Consider the following 25,036-nt stretch of genomic DNA (forward strand, 5'->3'; position numbering starts at 1 on the left):
TTCTGCTCCAACATCTTATGACATTACAACAGCTTATCTCCTCTTGATAACTTACTCTTCTGTATATCTTTGTGTTATTGGCAAATTTGACAATCACGTATTCAGTCCTTTCATTTAAATCATTGATATATTGATGTGGATTGTAAATAGTTGTGCCTCAGAACTGAATCCAGTGGCATCCTGCTGCTCACATTTTGCCAACCCAAAAATTATTTATTTATTCCTGTTTACTTCTTGTCAGCAAACTCCTAAACTGTTATCTTCATCCCTTCTCCATGCCCTCTTATTTTACGCAATCATCACTAACCATTTATTGCCCACCCTTTGTTGCCATTGATAAGATGCTGTGAACTGCTTCAGTCTATTTACTGCAGGTACCCTCACAATGCTTTTAGGGGTGGAGTTTTCGGATTTTGACCTAGCAACCCAAAAGAAACAGCCATATATTTCCAAATCTGGACAGTGAGTGACATGGAAGTAACATGCAGGTGGTGATCCAGTATATTCACAGTCCTGGGACCCTCTAGATATTGAGGTCCTAGCTAGTTACATTTAGATTCTAATTTCTTTATTTCTCAATCATTTTTTGCTGTTTTCTAAAATCTGTCCAATTTTCTGATCTACCTCAACTAATCGTCACAGGATTGTACGCTTTCCTCTTTCAATATAATAACTATCTTTAACTTCCTTTGCTATCTCATATATTCTATTGAGAAGTGATCCTATCTTCATTGAAGTTATATTTGCTTAAGTGTCTGTCATTGTTCTTCTATTGCATCACCTTTTTAATCTGTCTTCCAAATGCATTTTGGCCAGCATAGCCTCATAATTTGTAATTGCATCTGCTAAAGTTTAAAGTACTAAAATTGCAGGTGTTGTGAATACCAAAGAAGGTTGCCTCGGAGTACGATTGCATCTTGATCAGATGGGTCAATGGGATGAGGATCGGCAAATAGAGTGTAATTTAGATAAATGTGAGGTGCTGCATGATCAAAAGGCAAATCAGAGCAGGAATTATACATTTAATGGTAAGGTCCTGGGGAGTGTTGCTAAAGAGACCTTGGAGGGCAGATTCATAGTTCCTTGAATGTGGAGGCACAGCTAAATAGGATAGTGAAGAAGGCATTTGGTATGCTTGCCTTAATTTGTCAATGCATTGAGTATAGGTGTTGGGATGTCATGTTGCGGCTGTACATTGGCTAGGCCACTACTGGAATACTGTATGCAATTCTGGCCTCCCTGCTAATAGGAAGAATGCTGTGAAACTTGAAAGGGTTCAGCAATGATTTACAAGGATGTTGCCAGGGTTGGAGGGTTTGAGCTTTAGGAAGAAGTTGAGTAGGGTGGGCTTATTTTCCCAGGAGCATGGTGGCCGAGGAGTGACCTTATCAATGTTTATAAAATCATGAGGGGCATGGATAGGATAAATAGGCAAGGGCTTTTTCTCCTGGGGTGGGGAGATTCCAAAACTAGCCAGCATTGGCTTAAGGTGAGAAGGGAAAGATATGAAAGGGACCTAAGGAGCAACATTTTCACGCAGGGGGTGATGTGTGTATAGAATGAGCTGTCAGAAGAAGTGGCAGAGGCCGATACAATTACAACATTTAAAAGGCATCAGGATGGGTATATGAATAGCAAGAGTTTAGAGGGAGATGGGCCAAATAGGACTAGACTAATTTAGCATGTTTTGTTAGCATGGACAAGTTGGGCCGAATGGTCTGTTTCCTTACAGTACAGCTCCATGCCTCTATCCCTTAACAGGTTGATGTAGACCATACATAAACCTGTACCTGAGCCATCAGCATCTCCTCCACCAAAACCACGTGACACAGGCCCTGCCAGCTCCCGGAAATGACATCTCAAACAGGGAGCTGAAGGTCAGAGTTCGGCGAGTCTGCGTATCGAGGTGCTTTAAGGCGACTTTAAGAGAGTGGCGGCTGACCGCGTTTATTTTTGGGCCGATTGGTGTTTAATTTTCGGGCCCGGAGGATGAGCGGTGAGGAGGCGAACGCCGATTTCCACGAGCAGCTGCGGCTGCAGCGGCTGCTGGAGGGCGGAGAGGCCGAGGAGGCGTGGGGCCGCACGAGCACTTTCGTGGACGCGGAGGGCACCGAGTTCGAGTGGGACTGGGAGAGGAAAGCCTGGTTCCCCAAGGTACGGCCGGGGGTGGGACTGGGCGGAACACTGCCCACCCCCATGACCCCTCTGCAGGCCGCACTCCCGGCCCTGAGCCAATTCTCTCCCCCCGCCACCACCACCATATTTTCGCCAGGTCCTTGACCCCCCCCCCCCCCCCAGGCCTTTCAACCCCAATTTTCCCCCATCCCACCCTTGCCCCCTTTTCCATGTCTTTCAATCCCCCACCCTTCCAGTTTGGTCAACCCTAATCCAATCCCACCCCCCTCCCCTTTCCAGGTCTTTCAACCCCAGTTCCCCCCCCCATTCCAAGTTTTTCAACCACAGTTCTTCTCTCTCTCTCTTCCCCCCCCCCCACCCCCGGTTCGAGGTCTTTCAACCCGAGACCCCACGCCCCCCCCCCCCCTTTCAGGTCTTTCAACCCCAGTTTCACCTCCCCCCATCACCAACCCCCCCCCTTTCCAGGTCTTTCAACCCCAGTCTCTTCCCCCCCCGCCCCCCCCAGGTCTTTCACCCTAAACCTGAACCTTTCAGATTTTTGAACCCATTCCTGCCTTTCCAGGTCATTGATAATATGAGATAACATGGTACGGAGCTGGATCAACACAGCAGGCTAAGCAGAATCAGAGGAGCAGGATGGCTGACGTTTCAGGCCTAGACCCGAAACATCAGTCTTCCTACACCTTGTTATCTCAGATTCTCCAGCATCTGCAGTTCCTACTACCTTTTTCCAGGTCATTCACTGCCAAAGTCTGCACCCACCCTCCCTGCCCACACTCTCCATTTCCACACCCTCCATTTCCACCTAGCTTACGTGACCTTGCTATTCGCACATTCTTGGTACCATCTCCACGCACACACATCCCGACCCATATCCCTCCAAACCCTTCCTATTTGTGTACCCACCCAGAACCGCTCTAAACTCGTTGACAGTTTTCAACTACTTGTCGTACACATCCTGTCGTAACAATTGTTTCCAGATCACTGAAGATTTTCTTGCAACATATCATGCAAACTACGGTTACGTTGAAGAGGACCCTGAGAACAGTGGCAATTCCACCACTGAAACCCAGAAGACAGCAGCCATTCTGCAAAAGTCTTCAGGAGATAATGCAGCTCAAGGGGATCCTAAAGAAACAAAGCAAAAAGGAGAGAAAAGAAAAGTGGACATCGGTGATGCTATTTTTCTTCCTGTCATTCTAGCACTTTTGGATATTATTTCAGATTTGAAAACTAGATTTATTTAAAGGACTAGACAGGCACATGAGTAGATCACTGGTCCGTGCTGTGTGGATATAGATCAGTTCACTATTGCGTTGATTTTGTTGATGAGCCCTGGTCATTTGTCGCTGATTTGCTTTGAGACTTTACCGAAGTCACACTCAAATTTTACTGTTACTCATGTATTTTCTCTGGTGTTTTTTTCATTCTCAGCCAGTCTCATCTTCAGGAACGGTAGTGAATGTAACCTGGCAGCGTTAATTGTGTAAAACACAAAGTTGTCTAAAATGTTATTTAAAATGCAAAGTTGATTATTCGTAAAATAATTTAGTATACAATATGACCAACAGTAATTCAAGACATAAGCATTATCCCTCCCCTTGGCAACAGTTTGAGGCTTAATCACACTGTTTACACCTTTGGTTGTAAATTTGACCCCGAAATGAAATGATTGCATACATACTGACTGGTATGGCTTCCCTGTCTTGATTTTTCTTTTAAGAAATCTCTTGCACATTTTCATATGCATCCATAGCCGTGTCCCCCAGCTATGTCTTAAATCTACTTCGAGCTCTCAACCCTCTGATATATCTGCAGTCATTTAATTCTGGCCTTTGGAACATCCCTGTGACTTCAGCCAACAAGGCCCAGAGCTTTGGAATTCCTTGCCTAAACCTGTCCGACTCTGTTTTCTCCTTTTTTAAAGATGTTCCTTCAAATTCGTTTGCCCTAATACCTGTCAATGTGGCAATATCAAATATTGTTTATGACACTACAGTGAAATGCTTGTACTTTGTACATGAAGAAACTGCAAATTGACCAATGTGCAAACACGTGTATGTACCTAACAAGAGTCTGTGGAACTTGGAACACACTGCTAAGAGTGGTAGAGGCAGAGCCCCTTGTAACATGCTAAGAAGTATTTAAAAGTAAACTTGTGGTGCCAAGGCATAAAGACCCTTCATAAGCCTATTAGAATAGGTAGGTGGTTGATTTTGATCATGCCTTCCCTGTGCTGTAGATCTCAATGATTCAATTGTGCAAATTGCTATGTTGACTGCATGGTCTTTCCTTTGTTCTTGATGGATTATTGAATTTTAATTCCAATAATCACAATGTTGGCATTAGTGATAACAGTTCAAACAAATCTACTGGAGCATCTCCTTGTAATTTGATTTGACATTGGCAACAGTTTTATTAAATCATTTTTGAGGCTGACTTGTCAATCTTGTATTGCTGTCTTTAACTTGTCTCTTGAGATGGATACAAATGTAATTGAACAACCTCTGAAAAATGACAATCAGAAAGTATTGTCCGCATGTCATATTTCTGATAATGGAATGATGCAATTTTCTCACAGATAAATAATTTGAAAAGTAAAAGGCAAAATTTTTGGTTTTAATGCTGCAACTCATGTAACATGACAAATCTTGGTCTCACCAACTTTAATAATTTATTTCACCCAAGTTCCAAAGTAAATGATTCTGACATTTGTAAAGATGCTGAATTAATACTTGAAGAACTGTGTGTTCCCCATTGTTCAGTTTCATGCTTTTCTGGTTTTCATGCAGCAGGTAGTACTTACCAGAATCCTTATAATTCGTTTATCTCCTCTATTTTGTATAGCTTCATTTATATTTAATAATGCAAATATATCTTTTAAAGGCTGGATTGACGTTGAGGAGCAGAGGAACACAAATGTGTACGTGTCTGGTAAGTACTGAGTTGAACACTGCTTGTCAGTTGACCAAAACCAACCACTTTTGTGTGATTGGGCCAGTTTTGCCATGATAGAATGACTATTATGATTCTGATGATTTGCAGATGCATTTTGAATAGCCAGTTCAAAGCACACTGCTGAGGCAAGTCTCCTTCATTATGACTGGAATAATGGTTTTATTGTAACCTGACTTAGATGAAAAACCACAAAGTGCTTTTCTTTAAATTGGGTAGCCACTATAAATATATGTACAGTCTTCTACTACTGGCCAACTGTGTGTGTATATAGAAAGCTCCAACTTGCAAATTAAGTTTATTAAAGAAATTGAATTGCATGCAAAGGTAAGAGAATGTGGGTTTCTTTATTATAAGAAATGTAGAATCTGTCACAAAACAAAGTCCCTTAAGATTTTTTTTGTATTTATTTTGGACAAATGTCTGCTATATGAAACTGAAGCAAGATGTTAAATGCTTCTCGAGCAGCAGGTAGATCAAGAATTCCCTCCACAACTGTAGTGGTCTATTAGGTCATGCTTTGAACACATTATTAAGCTTTTGTTGCCAAAATTAACTAGAGGTATTCCTGCTGTTGAACAGTTAACAGAAAGGTGACAAGATAATGTGATTTTTAACAATATTAGATGAGGGATTTATTTGGATCGGGACACCAGGCTGAACGCCATTGCAGTTCTTCAACATAGGCTTATGAATATATTGATATCTCTTGGAGAGGGAAGATGAGGTCTCTTTGGTCGTTTTGAAAATAGGCACCTCCGACAGTTCTGTTAGCAGAGGTGTTGAGTATTGACCTAGAATTTGTTGTGGTTCGTTTGAATTCTATCTCTGGTGTATTTCAGAAGAGCATTACTATTTTCAAGGAAAATATTGGCTACCCATCATCATCTCACTGTTTTTATGTTGCAAACCTCTTATTTTGAGTACTTCATTAAGCTTTTATTGCCAAGATAAAGTAGAAGGAATAAGCTATTGATTTTAAAGATCATGTCATGGCTTCTTTGAAGTATACTTGCATGATCTTTTATTCATGTTGCTTCAGTGCATTATCACATGGTAGAATGGAAGTGCTCTTGCATAGTCAAAACTTTATTTTTACCTGGAATTCTGGGAGGGCATTTCTTCTAAACTAGTTATTTCTTATTTTTTAGGGTTGCCTCCAGACATAACACATGATGAATTTGTGGAACTCATGTCAAAATTTGGAATCATTATGCAAAACCCTGAAACAGAAGAATACAAGATTAAATTATACAAGGACAAAGATGGAAATCTCAAGGGGGATGGTCTCTGCTGCTACTTGAAGGTACGCAATTATTTGACTGGTGATACGGACTTTAATATGTGCTGCTCTTTGTTACAGATGCTTAAAGGGTGTTTCTTCCTTTCAATTGACCAGTTTATGTTGAATCATTATTTCTACCAAGTTTTACAAGGAAATCATTAATGTGACTGGAAATTGAGTTAGCTTTGTTACTATAAATGAAATTGAACTTCAGTGAGAAAGGTGTGCCGTACAATCGGCTACCTGTACCTGATCTGTTTCTAAATAATATTAAAAACTGAAAGTTATTGGCTTTAAGCTTCTTTCTCACTAAACTGAGTTGGCAGTTATATTCAAATATTTAAACTTTTTTTTATAGATGAAAACCATTTACATAAAAAATGTTATTTCCTTCTGGTGTGCCTTGGGTACCAAGCAGACATTCACAACTTCCAATCAAATTGACTTCGAGATGTCTGAGCTATTTGGCTGCATGTGAAACTGAACTTTTATAAGTTAGCTTTAAAAAAAAGCCCCTCCGATGATTCAATGCTACCCCATGTTGAGCACAAATTGAGTGAGGGAAAGACACAAAAGACCACACCAATGGTCAGGGACTTCGTTGTCCACCATCAAGAGTATCTCAGTAGTACCACTACTGATTAAGCTGGTCTGTCCATAAAGGACATAACTGCTTGACTTAGTCTGTAGCAGGTCCTGACAAAATGAGCAAGATGAAGACTTCAACTTCACTAGTCTCCCTGTTGCTGCAATGCATGACAAAATTGGCAAGAAGGTGGAAAATAAATGATGAAATTGAGTGGACGAGCCAGGTTAGTCAGGATGTGTTGACACGCCCAGACTACTTCATTAGGTCAGGTCATTGAGGAGTTGTATGATCAGCGTTCGGTGGTCGGGTGTAACTAGATCATGTCAGGAAGAGTTGGTTATGGGGCGGTCAGATGGTTCAGTGGGAGGAAGTTGGGTCCAATCAGGTTGAGTTAAGTGATGGGCCCATTTGTGTTCGGCTGGGGCTGGGTCTGAGGCGAGTTGGGGAAGCTAAGAACGAGTTTTGGGTGCAGTGGAAGGGAAGTGGTCAGTTGTGTAGTGTTATAAAGTGGAGGTTGACCCCTTCTGATAAAACTGAGATTAGCAGATACTGGTTCCCATTTTTAGTTGTGTCCCTCCTTAAAATCAATCATGACCTGCAACAAAGGTTCTTCAATTGTGGCAATTTGCACCAAATGCGCTGGTTTTATTACTGCCTGTGGTTTTCCTACCACCTGACGCATATGACAGGTACGGTAATATTCACCCACATCTTTATGGAATCCAGGCCAATACAAATGCTTCAGTATCTTAGCCCGAGTCTTCCTCACTCCTAGATGACCACCTACAGGTAATTGGTGTGCTATCTGCAATACTTCCTGTCTGTGTTGCTGGTAGCATACTATCTGGTGACCTTCAGCCCACTTCTCATTTACAATAACCTGCCAAGATCCCCATTTCTGATTTAAGATTTTATCCTTAATGACATTCTGGAACACATTCTGATTCCCTTTCCAAGTAGGCTTTATGATCTAAGTCTTTTCTTGTCTCATCACTTTGTTGTAACTCCATTAATCCTTAGAACTAAAGACCTCTGCTTGATCCTCTACCTGCTTAGATTTTTTTTTCCTTTTCCTTCACTGAGAGTGTCAGCTAGCTGGACCTCAACTCATTCATCTTTCTCTCTTGTTTTCCCATTCTGTATTACCTTATGGCTGTAGGATATTGTCACCCCAGTCCAGAAAAATTCCATGGTGTTTTCCTTTTAACTCCTCAGTTCCCTGATTATTTTGTGTTTTTTTGGCTTCTCAACTACAATGGCATCACTCCCACCTGTACAAGCTGTATTCCTAGAATAGCCAATTTTTCAATCACTCCCACCATGAGTTCCCTAGCTTTTATTGACTTTTTAGCCATATCTATCACAAGGAAACACTAATGCTTCCTCCACTTATTCCACAGATTATCACTGTCTTGAGCAATATTTCAAAAGGAGTGCAAATATTTTCACCTCTCTCTATTAGAGACTGACTAGCTCCCATATCTCTAAGCATGTTAACTTCCTTACTTACTCCCCCTGTTCTACCTGAGTAAATCTTATCCACACAGGTGAAGTCTTTGAAAAGATCAGGCACTGTCTTACTTTCCAGCCCGTGACTAGGCTGTGCACTTAAGCAGCTCAACTTCTCTTGGGATTTCCTTCACTACCTCGACTAATCCCAATGGTTTTAGCCTTTTTTACCACTTCCTTTTTCCCAGTGACCCTCTTAGTCCACCAGCACTGTGACTATACCTCTTTTCCACTTGGGCTTTTTTTTCCACATGTGGTAAACTATTCTAGTGTATCTACTTTTTGTTTTTCTTTGAATGTCATCCTATTTCTTAATATCCATCCCTCGTGGAATGAAATTGCTATCAAGAGCTAGATTTTGATCAATGCACTAATGTGTATTCATCTGACATCTCTACAGCTCTTCTTGCTGTTTCGACTTTCTGGTCCTCAAAATGAGTTCTTATCCCTTCTAGAAGTGAGTTTTTAAACTCCAGAATAACATCTGTAAGAACCTCACATATCTTTTATCTTTACTGCTGCCATCCATCTATCAAAGTTGCGTTAGAACAGAAAGGGATAGAATGTTTGAGTTGAAAATGAAGAAGTTCTAACTCAAAGCAAAAAGACTTCAAATGATAGAAGTAAAATGCTAGGGGGGAAAGCAGCGCATGATCTCTTTAAAAGATGTACTTTTTCTATGCTTAGAAAAGAAATGATGATTATGTTTCTGGTACCAATTTGTAGGCACTCAAAATAGCCTGTTTTACTACTTTGTATTCTGTTGATAAAATCTCTGACAGTGCTGCAAGCACCTCACCAGCCCCATCTACCAACTTGATCTGAATTAACGCTCCCTACATAGACTCTGGCCAGTTCACCTGTTTAGCCAGTTTCTCAAAGGAAATGAAAAAGGCTTCTACATCGTTTTCTTTGAATTCTAGTAATGTTTAGAAGTATTTGTATATATCCCTACCAGGCTGAAGACTATGATAATTTGCTCATCATTACTTCTCTAAGCATAGAAAAAGAACATCATCTTTTAAAGAGATCATGCACTGCCTCTCTCTCTCTCTCTCTCTCTCTCTCTCTCTCTCTCTCTCTCTCTCTCTCTCTCTCTCTTCTCTCCCCCCCCCCCCCCAGCATTTTACTTCTACCATTTTGAAGTCTCTTTGCTTTGAGTTCCAACTTTATCTTTTTCAACTCAAACATTATTTCCCTTTTTTTCTGTCCTAACTCCAGTTGTCTTATTTGCAAATTAATTTTTCTAACTCTACTGCCTTTGTTTCTCTGATATTCTTAAACGCTTGGTTAACTCTATTACAATTTCAGCTTTCTTCTTATCCCAAGTTAAACCCATTGCTAGCCTGACTGCTAATTCTAAAAGCATCTCCTTCTTTTTGTCTGTCTTTCTCAACTTTCTTGCCAAATTTTGGAAGCATTTTCAACCCCTTGAACGTTTTTTAGCAATGTTAAGAGCCATTTCCCCAGTTTTGGTTTTAACCAATGAAAAGCAACCGAAATCACAGATTTTCCACTTCTCACGTAAGTTTTGCCAGACCTAGGACACAAATACCCAAATCTGTTTTAAGTCTGCTGGTACCTTTCGTACCCCAAATCTGACCTAATCCCAGACCCAATCTAGTCCTTCTTGCCCAAGGCCAGACCCGAGCCCCCAGTCTATTATAAAACAGAGGTCGCCACTCTCATGATAGCTAAAACCAAAACACTGCCCCTTCTTTTATAACCTTGATGATGTTTCAATATTCCTTACAATAGGATTGGTCCTATGTTGCCAAAACCATCAGATGTAAATTTAATTGGTTTTTGCTACCTGGATGCCTGGTTCAGATTAATTGGCTAAATTCAAAACTTGTTGTCTTGGTAACAAAACAAAGCTACTGCTTGCAGGTGTCTTTTTTTTTGAATCTCTAAGCTCTGAAAAAGTACATCGTCTTTTAAAAGACCCCTGCACCACTCCACTGCCACCACCAACCACCCCCCCCCCCCCCCCGCCCAGCATTTTATAAACACCAAATTCTAACTTCCTTCCAATCCACAGATTTAATACTTCCTAGGTAAATATCCAGTATGTCAGAACTGTCCAGAGACTCCAACTGTACCTCACAGTTGGACACTTTTTTTCTGCAGATTGCCAGGGAACAGGGAAATTCCCCTTCGGAAGATCAGTCTTCCCAGCAAATTCCTATAGAGTCAGCACAGTGGAACCTCTAATGGATCCTGACATGAATCTCTGGATCTGGGCCTTAATGTACTTTGAAAAGATCGCTTCTTGTTCTTCTAAATTTGAAGTATCAGCCTAGTCTACCTGGTCTCTGCTTGCACAACAATCCTGCATAGAATCAGCCTGGTGAATCTTTGTAACATTCCATCGAAGGCAGGTATTTTTCTGACTAAAGAGACTAAGTTGTCACAGATATAGACTAGGGAGAGGTAGGTTCAGAACTGAGATAAGGAGAAACCACTTCTCTCAGAAATTTGTGAATCTGCGTAACTCACTGCCACAGAGTGCAGTGGAGGTGAATCGATCAACAAATTCAAGAAAGAAATAGATATGTTTCTGAAGAAAAGCAGATAAAGGGCTTTGGGCACACGAATGGAGTTGAGACCAGGATAAGATCAGCTATAATCATTTTAAATGGTGGAGTGGGCTCAAAAGGCTGAATTGTCTGCCTCCACTTGTAATTGCTATGTTCCTACCTGTACACTATAGGTGTAGACTCAACAGTCTATATAACTACATTTAAGAATTATTTGTTCTTGCATCTCCAATCTCTTCATATTAAAAGGCTATCGTTACAATTTTCCTTCCTTGTCAACTTTTTTCTGTATTCCAGAAAGAATCTATCGACCTTGCTGTCAGATTTTTGGACGAAACTGAAGTGAGAGGATATAAGCTACATGTAGAAGCTGCAAAGTTTGAGATGAAAGGACAGTATGATGCCAGCAAAAAGAAGAAGAAAAGCAAAGATTACAAGAAGAAGTTGCTTCTACAGAAAAAGTAACAACATAAGTTATACCTTAATTGGGAAGCTTTACACTTAATTAATTATGTCTGCAGAGTTGCTGTTGACCGTAATCATCTGAGATTTACTGTTCACCGTATTCACATCATTGATTATAGCAAGCTTGTATAAAGTGGACAAGGATAGAGGGCACACAAGTAATGAGCTGAAACCTGTTGCCCATCAGAGTGCTTGAAATGGAAAGTTAATGATTTTAAAAGACAACTGTATGGGCACTTGAAGGAAATAAACTTGCAGACTTTCAGAAATTGAGATGGGGAATTGGACAGACTGGATTATTCTGGGGAGAGCTGGTATATATTCATTTGGCCAAATGTTGCCCTTCTGAGCTATAAGTGACTCAGCCCTTGAGTTCCAGGTCAGCATCTTGGCCATAAAGAATAGCAATCAGAAGCTATGCCCTTCTTGAATACGCATATACTTTCTAATAAGTAGTTAGGGAATGTAAAGATAGGAACTCTTGTGCTCCAGACTAGATAATTTTTCTTTCTAATTTGCTCCCCCATATCCTTCTCTATTCTCTTCAAAACTGAACACAAGTAGGATAAGACTAGATACAAGCCTTTGAGTTAGGTTTCTTGGACAGCAGTTCAACAACATAATAGAAATAGTCAAATCTAACTACCATTCAAAGAATCCTGTATGAAAACAAGAAAAGCCTTCTTATCGCCTTTAATGAGATCCCTTTATTCTATGTAACCAACTGTCTAATTTTGACAGGCTCTGGACTTGACAGAGTACCCTCTGTCTCAGTAAGAACTAACTGGCAAGTTAACTAAAAGCTCTTTGTCCCCTGTGTATTTACCAGTGCTTTGATTTTGTTCCTTAAGTGTGGAGCGAATTGAATTGGCTGAACATTGGCATGTGTTGCTGGGTCCTCGAGAGTGATCATTGACCTGGCAATTCTGGTTGAAGTCAGCTGCAAATGTGTCAGCCTTGACTTTTATTATAATATGCCGAGCTTCCTGGTCAATGAGGATAAAAAGATTTGTAGAGCTTTTGCCTCTTTTAGTTGTTTTTGTCCACCATTCTTCAACAGGCTATAACAGGACTGCAGAGCTGTGATTTGATTCATTAGTTATGGAATTTCTTGGCTCTATAAAAGTGCTGCTACCGCTGTTTCACCTACAAGTCATGAGATTACAGGTTGTTAAGTGCAGCCTTGTTCTTCTGACAGCCTACAGCATCTCATGATACCTGGTTATGAAATGTTACATCTATTCTGATTCAATCCCATTTTGCGTTGTATGGCACTATGCAACCCAATGAGTAGTATGCTCAGTGTGAAGGGGAAACTGTCTCTCCAAGTATGTGTACAGTGGTCACTCCAATCTATGTAGTTGTGAACAGATCTGTCTGCTGCAGGTACATTTGTGAGGACAATGTCTACTGGGTATTTCAGTCTAGTTGGTTTCCTCAACATTTGCAGCATGCCCAGTCGAGCATCTATATCCTTGTGAATGCACCCACCTTGATTTGTAGTGGTGCTACTGAGCCACTCGCGATATTTAATTACTTCAGCTAGAGTTCATTCCATTTGCCCCCCTCCATGTTTACTCCAAGTGTTGTTTGAAGGTGTGTTGTTTGATCAACTGAGAAAGAGTCATACATCAGAATTGACAAGAGGGTTCATGGCCCATGTTTGACCTGATGCCATTAGAGCACATGTGACCCACAGTCTATGTTGAGGACTTCCAAGGCGACTCCCTTCTGACTGTATGTCACTGTGCTGCCATGCTGGTGGGACAGAACAAAACCAGAAAGCAAGAGTGATTTTTAAAAAAAAAACTCCTCGTATGATTTTTTTCCTAAGTCCATTAGAGACCTGAATGCTATGGTTGTTCTAGTCTTCTAATAGGAAAAACTTGATAACCTTTTGCTTCAACATTTTTAAGAAAATAATTTGTTTTAATATAAAAGCAGAATGCTATTGCTATTGATGCTAGAAATCTAAAGTAAAACGGTGACCCAACTACAGTACTTGTGCTCGTGAACTGCCTGGTAAGTCGAGCTTTGGTAATGTAGGAAAATTATCTAAATATGATCTGTCCCAAAAAAAAGGACAAATCCAATCCAGTCAAATACTATTCCATTGATGAAATGATGGAAGTAGTTGTTGACCCTGAGAAAAAGCAATGTCAGAGAGAACAAGGGGAATCCATTTCAATGGTTTGAGTCCTACCAAACAAAAAAGAAAATGGTTTTGATATTTGAGGCCAATCATTTCAGTCCCAGGGCATTCATTACTGCAAGCATTCCTCTGGGAACACTACTTAACGGATTTCTCTCCAAGTCATACACTGTCCTGATTTGGGACTGTCACAGTTTTGAAACCAAAATCCTGGACGCCTCAGTTGCTGCAGATAGACTATGGCAGTCCAACCTGCCACCACCTTCTCGTGCCCCATCTTTGCTCCTAATTGCATTCTTAAGGTTTTTCCCCCATGCACGTTCTGTACTCCAATAGGCCTTTCATTGATTCACTCCCTTTGTACCAGTTTAAAAAACCATTTTTTTTAACCTTCTAGGGTTTGTTGTTCCTACGTAGTACCCAACATTGGGCCTGTACTCTGCACGGTCCCTTTTTGTACACCCTGGTTCTGTTGTAGACTTTATCCAGAAGTAGCTGTTCCCTGACTACTTTTGCCAGATTTTGCCTTGTTTTAATAAAATCTATATCTCCCAATCCAAAATGCTATTATAGTTTGCAGATAGTCTTTGTCTTTTTCTTTTTCCATAATAAACTTAAAATGTACAGTGTGGTCACTATCACTAAAATGTTCCCCCAATCCCACCTCAAACTCCTGCCCAGCTTGGTACCCCAGAATTAGGTCCAGTACAGCACTGGCATTTGTTGGACCTTCTACATGTTGACATAAAGAGCTCCCCATTTTGACCACAAGCAACGTCAAAAAGATTGTCTATTAAATGTTCATTCTCCCCTTCAAATAGAATTGTTTTTATCACATTATGTGGTATGGATCCTTGCCAATATAGAACTCTACTTGTATATAGATAGGTCTTTTAAGGCAGATTTCCTTTGTTAAACGGGATTCTTTGTTGTTAGGCAGCTGGATTGGAGACCAGAAAGAAAACCTGGTAGTTCCCGATTACGATGTGAACGAGTCGTAATTCTTAAGAACATGTTTCATCCAAAGGATTTTGAGGTAAGTCGAGGCACACAGATGAACTGTGGTCATTCATTTTAGGGTACAGGCATAGTATGAATGAGTGGCTTTATGTAGTTTCAGGATTAAATCATAATTGGATTTACAGTCACCATTATTATCCTCTAATTGTATCAGATGTTGGTTTAAAATAGGATACATAAATGTATTCAGCAAGCCTCCCACTTTGTTTCAACATCGACTTTTATCCCAGTGGTTTCAGCTGATCTGTTCTAGTTTGAATTTATCTTGAATTAATCTTTAGCTAGTTGAATAAGATGGGGCCAACAAGAGAATTCTTCGTATTCGAAGGAGTGTTGATTATCTAATCATATACTCTGGTCAGAGGATTGAAAGTAACAATGTTAAATTGCCATACCAGGAAATATCCTGGGTTTGAGACTATTTTCTTCAACTTTGACACCTACAGTTGATCAGGACCTTTTCCAAGGTTTTTAAAAAAGCCTGCATGATTGTGCTACCCGATCTCTGCTCTGTCCTCTGCTTTAAAAAAAGTCTTCAAAATATTTATAGCAAAGGTTGGTGAACATAAAACAGACCAAGTATCATCTGTATACTTTGGGCAGAATCTTTTCTTTTTTGAAGGCTAATTGTGATGTTGGGCCTAAAAACAGTTTGTATTGTCCTGCGTGATTATATTCTTTGCGTCTCTAATCTGAATGCCATTTCTGCCATTTTGTAATCCCCTGGACTTCCTGGGCCTTAACATGTGGGAGCAATATTTTAAGGGCATCTGGATAGCACTTCACTGGCTGCAAGCCAGGCACATCAGGCAGTATCTCTGTTTGTGGCCTCCACTCACTTCTGGAGATGTCCTAGACCCAGCAGAATTTCGAGGCATTCTTCTGTGATCTGTCTCACAGATGGGAAGTAATGTTTTCATGCTAACTCAGCAGGAGTTCAATGTAGAACATGCAAATATAACAATTTCAAGGAGGGTTGCTCTAAATGTTAGATATCAAATATTCTCTTCAGGGCAGAAATACTCATCAACTACGGCAGTCTCTGAGCATCCTGTTAAGATTGTCCAGTCATCTAGTCTCAAATCTAGCAGCTATGAGATTCTCTCGTTCCTATCATATTTCACCATTGCCCTGGTTTCTTTAGCAGCATCATCAGTTTTGCCTCCCTCAATATCATCAGTGGACTTCTGTTCTCCCTAGTCTGGGGAGTCAAGTGGATACATGAGTGGTATTGCACTGCTGTTAAGCATCATTCTGAGCATCCTGGAGTAGGGCCATTAGCCATGCCAATTGGGATATTGCTGGTTGCCCATGAACCAGCTTGAAGGTGATGTGTGGGAATGAACGTTGACTGCCAGTATACCTGCAGGAATTATTGCCTGTGGTCACAAACCAGCTTGATGTTGAATTAGTGAAATGCTTTCTGGAATCTAGCTGGATGGAAAATGCCAGGGAGCTCCAAATGCTGCACGTGTGTAATTGATGGCCCGTTGAATCTGATATATACAGCGTTGCTGGGATCTCTGACAGCTTGGCCACCTTGCTTCTCGGGGTCCGTGGTCAACTGCAGAAGACATAGTGCCTTCCTGAATGTGGCAGCTGTGAACAAACAAATGCATTTGTCAGTGGTCAATTGGGAAATGTCACACACGTCCCCAATTGCATTTTGGAAGGAACATTTAGCAAGGATGGTCAATACTATGATGTGGCTGCTGATCTTCCTGAAGAGATTGTAGAGGTAAATGTTGATGTCCCTCGTCATGTGAAGATTTCCACAACATTGGTTTCCATTCATCTACAGGTAGTCACACTGCTTTTGGTACATCCTCCCACGATACGCTGCTGAAAGGGGCTGACAGCCTTGGTTCCCATGTTTGAAGTGGCACAGCTGAGCTTCTAAGCCTTGGGTGTCTGCAGCAGGAAGACCTGGGCGTTTCTCTTTCATCTTTGTCAGTGCACCAATGCTTGAAAAGCTGTTGGATTTAGCTGGCTAAATGTTTTGCATTATGGCGAGTATCTGTGAGCAAATTATAGGAAAGAAATGATTGTTTCTGAATTTGCAAAGTCAACCAAACTTTTGGGCTTCTGATTTGAGATGGTCCCTCAAACAAAATTCTGTCGTGTAGCCACCTCAACATGGTGAGGCCCATGTTGAATGACTGCTTATCTAGTTACTCGTTCAGTCATATGCAAGTAACGTGTAGCTTTGAGCATCACAATAAAGATTCTGAGCATGAGGCACTTGGCTCACTCTGACTCCTGGGGGCCGCCTTCATCCCCTATGAAAGAGCCGTGCAATCTTACCATTTTATGATGCTTCACCCTCCTGTTCAAAAATGTTCTGATAGACGTCCCACTGAAGGCTCCTGCAAGGCTTGATATAGACCAAATGCCCTGCCACCAATATTTTTGATTGAAACTTGTCAGTCAAGAGTTTTGTATATTATGCATTCAGGTTTGGTTGCTGGCACGAGGGGCCTGAAACTGTAAGTGGTAATGCTGCATTGAGTGTCTCTTTCAGTGTACAGTTCTTCGCTGTGTGCACTGTCGTTTTTTCTTTTAGTTCCTGTTTAACTTCTCTCACACTTTCTGAGCTGCACAAGAGCCCATGCAAACCAACGTTGGGTCATGTCCAACTTCTACTTTTCATACTCAGGAAGGGATTCTGTCTTGACCTGACTGAAGAAAACAATGATGCACATAATGTTTTCCATTTAGATTCCTACATTCTCCAACCTCCCCTCATTCCCATTGCTGCAGATGGTCTTTGTCTTTGTCTTTGTCTTTGCCTTTCCCCTGTGTCATGTTTCAGTCTCTCTGTTACATGCCCCAGTCATGTTTTCCAAAGCCCTTCCTGAACCCACACCCATACAGCTCTCTGCTGCAAGATATGGGTGGACACAATCTTTATTTAATTTGCTTACCCTTCACCTAATCAATCTGTTTAGAGATGTCACCACATCCCTTTGGAACGGGGGGCTTGAACCCAAACCTCTTGTTCCAGGAGTTGGAACAGTACTACAGCACCACAAAATTGTTTACCTTTCATATTTTGCAGCACATCTCATGACTGCATTGCATTCAACATTTTTGATGTACACTTCAGAACCTACCTCATCCATAGCGCAGTAACTCTCTCACCTCTGCCTCTGTATTGCTTCAGTTGAGTTTTCTTTAGTTCGATTTGCATGGTGTCAGCTGATGTGGTTGCCTAGTTTGAGCAGGCTAATTGGGCCACACGGTGTCCATCCTTTACACTGTTAACAATAGGCCTTGATGTCTTTAAAGACAGGTTATGAGTGAGATTTCTCATGAGTCAGGTGTACTGGGCATTCTGCCTCCCCTGCACTATAACAGTTTGGGCGGAGAAGCACATTGATTATTAATCACTGTCGCTTCTAAGAAGAGGTCCAGCTCATCAGGTACACTTGCATATGGCTAGGTTGCGGCTCAGTTTTCTTGCTTTCTGTAACTTCTGTGGGATGCAGTATACATGAGTATTCAAAGCATGCTTATGAATGCACAGGAGATTCCTGAGGGAAAACAGCCAGGAAACCCAAGGTGACTGAAATATTCTGAGAATTTAATACAGAGTTTTACCTGAACCTGAATTTTTATCTCCCCACCAAGTAAACTCCCCCCCCCCCCCCCCCCTTCCTTTCGAAATGTTTTGGGTGGTCTTGAAAGGATCTGCCTTTTTCATTTACAGACTCAAACATGTGTGGGACAAGTTGTGACTTGTATTTTCATTATATTGCAAATTAGTGTAGAAACAAAATGAAAAGGGGGTTGATTGCAGAATAGTTCTTGTCAGAGAGTTTGATCAAAACGGGAGATTTCTTACACATTGGCTGTGCAGAGATGAGGAATGTTACAAATAGTTGTATTTAACTGTAATTATTTGTAATTGTATGCAGCAAGAATTCTCAAATCAGCAGGAGAAAAATGTTAGCCTCAATGATATGACTCCTTTAAAGTTTACTAACTTTTCAAACTTTTTATAGGAGGATCCATTGGTTTTGAATGAGATCAGAGATGATATTCGGCTAGAATGTGAAAAATTTGGTCAAGTCAAAAAAGTACTTGTATTTGATGTAAGTATTTTTTTTACACGATATGGTATATTTGTGTGGATTGTTAGAGGGCAATATTGATGAAGTTGCAATGTGGGGTGCTGTAAGGTTAATTACTTGGGCTCAAGCTGTTCGCTTTCTTAATCCATGATCTACACATTGTGGGAAGATGTAATACTTCCAAATTTTGCACAAGACAAAGCTAAGCAGGAGGTATTGAGAGAAAGAAGTCTGAATCCTCCTGGGTTGGGGGGGGCGGCGCGGGTGCGCAGTGGTGGGGTTGGAGAAATTAGCAAGAACGTGGCATGGAATATAATGCAGAAAAATGAGGTACTCTGCTTTGGAGGGAAGAACAGATGTGCAGAGTATTTCTTAAACAGTGAGAAGTTGCAGCTGTTGATGTGCAAAGGGGCTTTGCTCTTGTCGATAAGCCATGGAAGGCTAACGCAGAAGTGCAGCAAACTTTAGGAAGGCTAATGGAAAGCTAGCCTTTGTTGCAAGAAATTTTGAATACAGGTATCATGAAGTCTTGCTTCATTTGCTTAATTAGACTGCAGTTGGAGTACAGTTTGCAGTTTAGATCTCTTTGTATAAACAAAGATATCAATGTAGAAAGAGCAACAAATGTTCACCAGACTTGTTCCCAAGATGGCAGAACTGTCCTCTGCAGGGAAATTTGGGCACACTGGGCCTGTTGAGTGTTCTCTCGAGTTTTGAAGAATGAGATGATTTAATTGAAACCCACTAAATGAAGGTAATGTAGTTTCCTTGGTTAAGGTGTTGAGACCAGGGAACATATTTTAAAAAATAGGGGGTGCCTTTTAGGTCTAAGAGGAGTTTTTTTTAGAAAGCTGAGGGTGATGAATCTTTGGAGCTCTCTTGCCCTAGGGGCTGTGAAAGCTCCTTTTTTTTAAATTGCCAAGCATAACGGGTTATTGATTGTAATGGGGATAATTTAGGCAAAGGCCATTGAAGCGTTCAGATTGCCGTTATTGTATGCAACGGAGTGGGCTCAGTTGCCGCCAACTATTCTTGTGTTACCCGATTGTGTAATCCAGAGGTTAAAACTCTGAGGACACCGGTTCAAATCCCATCAGAGCAGCTGTTGGAATTTTAATCTCCACAAATTTGGCAACCATGAAATTATTATTAATTGTTGTTTTTAAAAAAATCTGATTCACTAATGTGGCCTGGCCTACGTGTAACTCCAGATTCACAGCAACATGATTGACTTTTAACCAGATTCTGAAATGGTTGTGCAAGCAACTCAGTTCAACGACGATTCGCAATGGACAACACATCCATATCCCATGAACTGTAAAGAAAAATAAATTTATTAAAAATTGCAGATGTTTTCATATTGGATCTAATTTCCAGCGACACCCTTCTGGAGTAGCCTCGGTGGCATTTAAGGAACCAGAGCAAGCAGATCAGTGTATCCTGATGCTTAATGGAAGATGGTTTGGTGGACGCCAGATAACCGCTGAAACATGGGATGGTATTGTTGATTATCAGGTATGAAGGAAAGATTGATATTAATTTGGCTGAATTAGAAACAAACAAATTTGACATCCTGTTAACATAATGAAAAAATGTCGGTGCAACGTCTCTGAATCGGTGCTTCAATTTCCCTAACCAGCTTATGGGGGGACTTCGTCAAAAGCTTTTTGAAAACCAAAGTATGCTACATCCATCACTTCTCCTTTATCAATTTTGTTGGTAGCATCCTCCAAACTAAAAAAACTTCCCAACAAGTTTGTCAAATGATTTCCTATTTGTAAATCCATGCTCACCATTTCCAATCAGATCATGATCATCTAGGTGTCTATCATTCCAATTCTGTATCACTTGTTCTAATGTTTTTTCTACTAGTGTGAAGGTAGCAATTTTGTTTTTCAGTTCACTCTATTGCTCCCTTTAAATTGATGTGACACTTGCTACCTTCCAATCCCCAAGAATTGACTCAATCAATATAGTACGGAACAGGCCCTTTGACCCTCCATGTCTGTGTTGACCTATGATGCCATTCTAACGTAATCCCATCTGTGCACATGGTCTTGATCCTTTGATTCCCTGCCCATTGTTTTGCAAGATAATCACCAGTGAGTTGACTATCTCCAACCATCTCCTTCAAAACTGGGATGTCAACCATCAGGTTCTGGAAATGTATCGACATTCACCTGCATTATATTTCGACAACAATCTTCTTACTAATACCAATTTCCTTCAACTCCTCATTTGGATCTCTATTTGGATCTCTAGTTCTTGGAGATTCCTGTTGACTTCCTCATGAAAATAGACATAATATAACCATTTAGCTGCCCTGTCATTTTCTCTTTCCAGTTATAAATTTTCCTGACACTGCTATAATGGACACACATTCACATTCATTTTATCCATTATATTTTGTTTTCCATGCCTACAAAAGTATTTACAATCTGTTCTTATGTTTTTTGCTAGATCACATTCATATTCTACTCTCCCGTTCCTTATTAATTTCTTGGTCCTCCTTTGTATTCTGCAAACCTTCCAGTCTTCAGAACTACTGCATTTTCTGACAACTTTATAGGCCACTTATTTTAATCTGATACTATCCTGAACTTGCTTTGTTAGCTACCCTTGACTGATTTTGAATTTTTGCACCTTCCAGGAATGCATTTTTGCTGTGAGTCATGTTGTAATTCTTTAAAGTCTATCCACTGCCTTTGTACAGTCATACCTTTTTTAAATTTTCTCAGTCCGTCTCAGCAAATTTGTCCTTCATGCCTTCATAACTTTCCTTATTCAAATTTAATTATTTTGTTTCAGTTTGAACTACCTCACTTGTAAACAGAATGTAGCTTATATCAATGGTGGCGAGGCAATGGAGAAGGGATGATGGTGCAGGAGTTGATGAGCTGGTTCAGGACTGATGGGATCTCTTTAAGCTATATCTTGCTATTATTTTTGTTATCCTTAAAACTATTCAAAATGGTATCCGATTATGCTGGTAGTGGAAAAGCTTTTCACTATTTTATTCTTCCCACTAAAATACACATAATCAATTTGTTCATTCGGAATGTAATTGTTTTTTCATATTGTGCTTACTCATCCCTAAAGGTGTTTTGTTTTAATAACAATTACTAATTAGCCTTCTTTCATTTTCATAATACCAGATCAAAAATAGCGTGTCCTCTAGTTTGCTCCTCAATGTATTGTTGTAGCAAACCATCTCTGACCCACGCAGGCAGGGCATTTCTGAGCCAAGCGTTTAGTTCCAGAGCATAGTTTAAACTGTCTCCAAATAAAGAGGTTGTATTACTGGGATCTTTTTTACTTGACAAAATTTAAACATTGTGCAATAAATGTACTTGTCGGTACTACTTCTGTTTGATCTAAGCAGCAAGATGTTTACTTCACTTCTAAACAGTCTTATATCTATGAAGTGCTTGTTTAAAAAAAATTCAATGTTAAATCCGTTCAGATTGAAGAAACTGTAAGGGAAAGAGAAGACCGATTGAAATCATGGGAATCATTTTTGGAAAATGACGTATCCACAGGCAAGTCTGCTGATGACCAGAAGAACCCACAGGCAAGTAGCCAAGCATCATCAGAAGCCTCAGCTCCTCCTGAGGATGGCACAAAACTACCTGAGGACAATAGAAAGCAATCAGCAGACAGTTTAACACCTTCACAAGATGATGAAAAACGATCAGTGGACACTGTAGCGCCTTCAGAGGACAATACCAAAACTACAGTGGACAATGCAGTGATTTCTGGAGACAATAAACAACAAGATGTGATTGATTCTATGCCTGATGTAGAAAAGGCAGAAGAGAAGTGGATTGAAGAAAATTTATCCACGGACAGCAGCATCGATGGAAGTGACGATGATGCGGAAAAGCAATGAGTTCTTATTGGAACCTTGCTTTTAAATGATTGCATACTCATTTTTAGGTGAAATATTGTAGAACGTGGCTGAACATCAGGTGTGCAATTTTTTAATTGTGAAGTTGACTGCTTTAATTGAAAGAAGCTTTAATATAGTTAACATTTGGTGTCAGACATGTATTTAAGAATTGTGCCGTTTTATGCTCATTTGAGAGAAACCTTTCCTGTTCTAACTCCTCATCTACTGACTTCAATAACAGTTCTTCTCTGTTGGAAATGCATCTTGGGACAAAAATGCAAATAGTTCTCAAGTTAACATTTTCTTTGCAGTTTCTTCTTTCTTTTACAATCCTGCAATCCTCCAAAACACTCTTCTGACTGTTTTGCTTACCAAGTGCCAGCTGTTGTTGGCTATGCCATCCAAATCACAATGTATAGAGAAATTGACAAACTCCAGTCACATGAGATGCTGCAGCAGAGTGCAAAGCTTTCCATTTGATATCTCACACCATCTGTCATTGATGTTCCTAGTAATAGGAACCAGAAGTGGTATTTTTCCCTTAACTGTGTCTCTTCCCATCTTGGCTGTACTTAAACAGTTGAGTTTATTGAATTCACAGGGCCACAATGTGTAAAAACAATGGACGGGAGGTAATCCACTTATGCATTCAGCTTGTCCCACGTACATATGTTAATATATACACTCAACTAAGTACCTGAAGCCTGTAATGTTCTGGGAAAGGCAAAAATGTTAAAACCATGTTAAATTTATAATGGGAAGGGGCTTTCTCAATGGGACGACAGAAACTTTTCCTAATCTGAATGAACAGAAGTGTGATTGTACACTGTGGCTCACATTATTTGGAGGGGGAGTTCTGGAATATGGTCAGTGCTCTAGGCAGCCTACACTTAGGATTTCTTCTAAAAGTGGTGAAATTATTCTCTCTATAAATGTGCACTCAGGAAACATCCTGTTTCTTTTAAAAGATGTGAATAACCCCCTAGATATATTTGGAACAAACTGGAGGTAGCTGATTTCATTGGGCAGAAGAAACCATAATGGCAGTGAACCATTCCCTATACTTTGCATCATGAGTATTGTGTGTTGTGTGTAATCTAAAATTTAAAAAAAATGGATGTTAGGCCCTGGTGATTTAAGTTACTGAACGATGTTTAGGATTTAAAAGTACATTGTTTCATCAGACCTGGATACATTTATTAAATCAAAATATTAATATTTGTAAGGTTCCAGAGATTTGTTGACTTGCTTAGAAACTTCGGGTAGCTGTCTTATGGACAGATTCTGCGCTTGCTCTAAATTCCCCAAACTGTTTGTTTCTCTACATTTTATCTGCTTGAAATCTATTTACGTGATGTGACCATTTCATGCATTGCTTCCTGCTTCAGGTTTTTATAGAACGCCTCTTCTGAGATGAATTCTTTAACTATTTCACTGAGCTGTAGGGTGAAAATACATTTAAAGTAACTGTTCTGCGTGTGATCAGTTTCAATAAGTTTCATCATGTTATGGTTTAACTCTCAACTTACTGAAATAACTCCAGAAAATGCTAGAAATACACACCAGGTCTGACTGCATTGCTGAAGAGAAGGGTGGGGGGGGGGGAAATGTCAATGTTTCCGGTCATAATTTAGTCGGGGATAGCAAGAACTGCAAATGCTGGAGTCAGAGTCAACACTGTGGAGCTGGAGGAACAGCAGGTTGGGCACTATCAGAGGAGCAGGAAAATTTATATTTTGGGTCAGAACCCTTCTTCAGAACTGGGGAGGGGAAAGAGCTGGGGGGGAAAGAAAAGGGAGGGGTGGGGCTGGGGGAAGGCAGGTGGAATGGGGATAGGTGAGTACAGGTGGGGAGTGGTGGGTAGGTGAGAAAGAAGATGGATGGGGTGTGTCCCACACTTCTGCCCTCACCCGCCCCACCCAAACAAAAATAAAGACAGAAACCCCCTGGTCCTCATGTACCACCCTGCCAACCTCCACATCCAGCATATCATCTTCTGCCACGTACAATCCAACCCCATGACCAAAGAGATATTTCTCTGTCTATCCCAATCTTCCTTTTTTGTAGGGACTGATCACTCTGTGTCTCCCTTGCCTGCTCTACATTCTCCACTCACCCCACCACCCACAGCACCTTTCCCTGAAATTGCAGCAAGTACTACACTGTCCATACACCTCCCACCTCATCTCCAACCAAGGCCCAAAGCAAGCTTTCCATATCTGACATGGGTTCATCTGTACAGGCTCCAACCTGGTCTACTGTATCTGTTGCTCCCAATATGGCCTCTCTCTGAGGCCAAGTGCAGGCTCGGGGACCGTTTCGTGGAGCATCTGTGCTCTGTACGCTATATTCGACAACACCTTCTGGTTTCTAACCATTTTAACTCACCCTCCCACTCCCTTGATAATATGTCCATGCTGGGC

General features: G+C 40.6%; 1 protein-coding gene across 1 annotated transcript; it reads left to right on the top strand.

Annotated features, from left to right (window-relative positions):
- Positions 1-1,882: 1,882 nt before the first annotated feature.
- Positions 1,883-24,368, top strand: htatsf1 (HIV-1 Tat specific factor 1). The gene is made up of 9 exons (XM_048549534.2): positions 1,883-2,154; positions 3,117-3,309; positions 5,023-5,070; positions 6,243-6,397; positions 11,312-11,475; positions 14,568-14,667; positions 18,656-18,745; positions 20,102-20,239; positions 22,188-24,368. Exons 1-9 carry the CDS (start codon positions 1,990-1,992, stop codon positions 22,611-22,613), a joined length of 1,479 nt encoding a protein of 492 aa, XP_048405491.2. The 5' UTR covers positions 1,883-1,989; the 3' UTR covers positions 22,614-24,368.
- The last annotated feature ends 668 nt before the right edge of the window (positions 24,369-25,036 follow it).

Source organism: Stegostoma tigrinum, chromosome 18, assembly GCF_030684315.1.
Source record: "Stegostoma tigrinum isolate sSteTig4 chromosome 18, sSteTig4.hap1, whole genome shotgun sequence".
Lineage (NCBI taxonomy): Eukaryota > Metazoa > Chordata > Chondrichthyes > Orectolobiformes > Stegostomatidae > Stegostoma > Stegostoma tigrinum.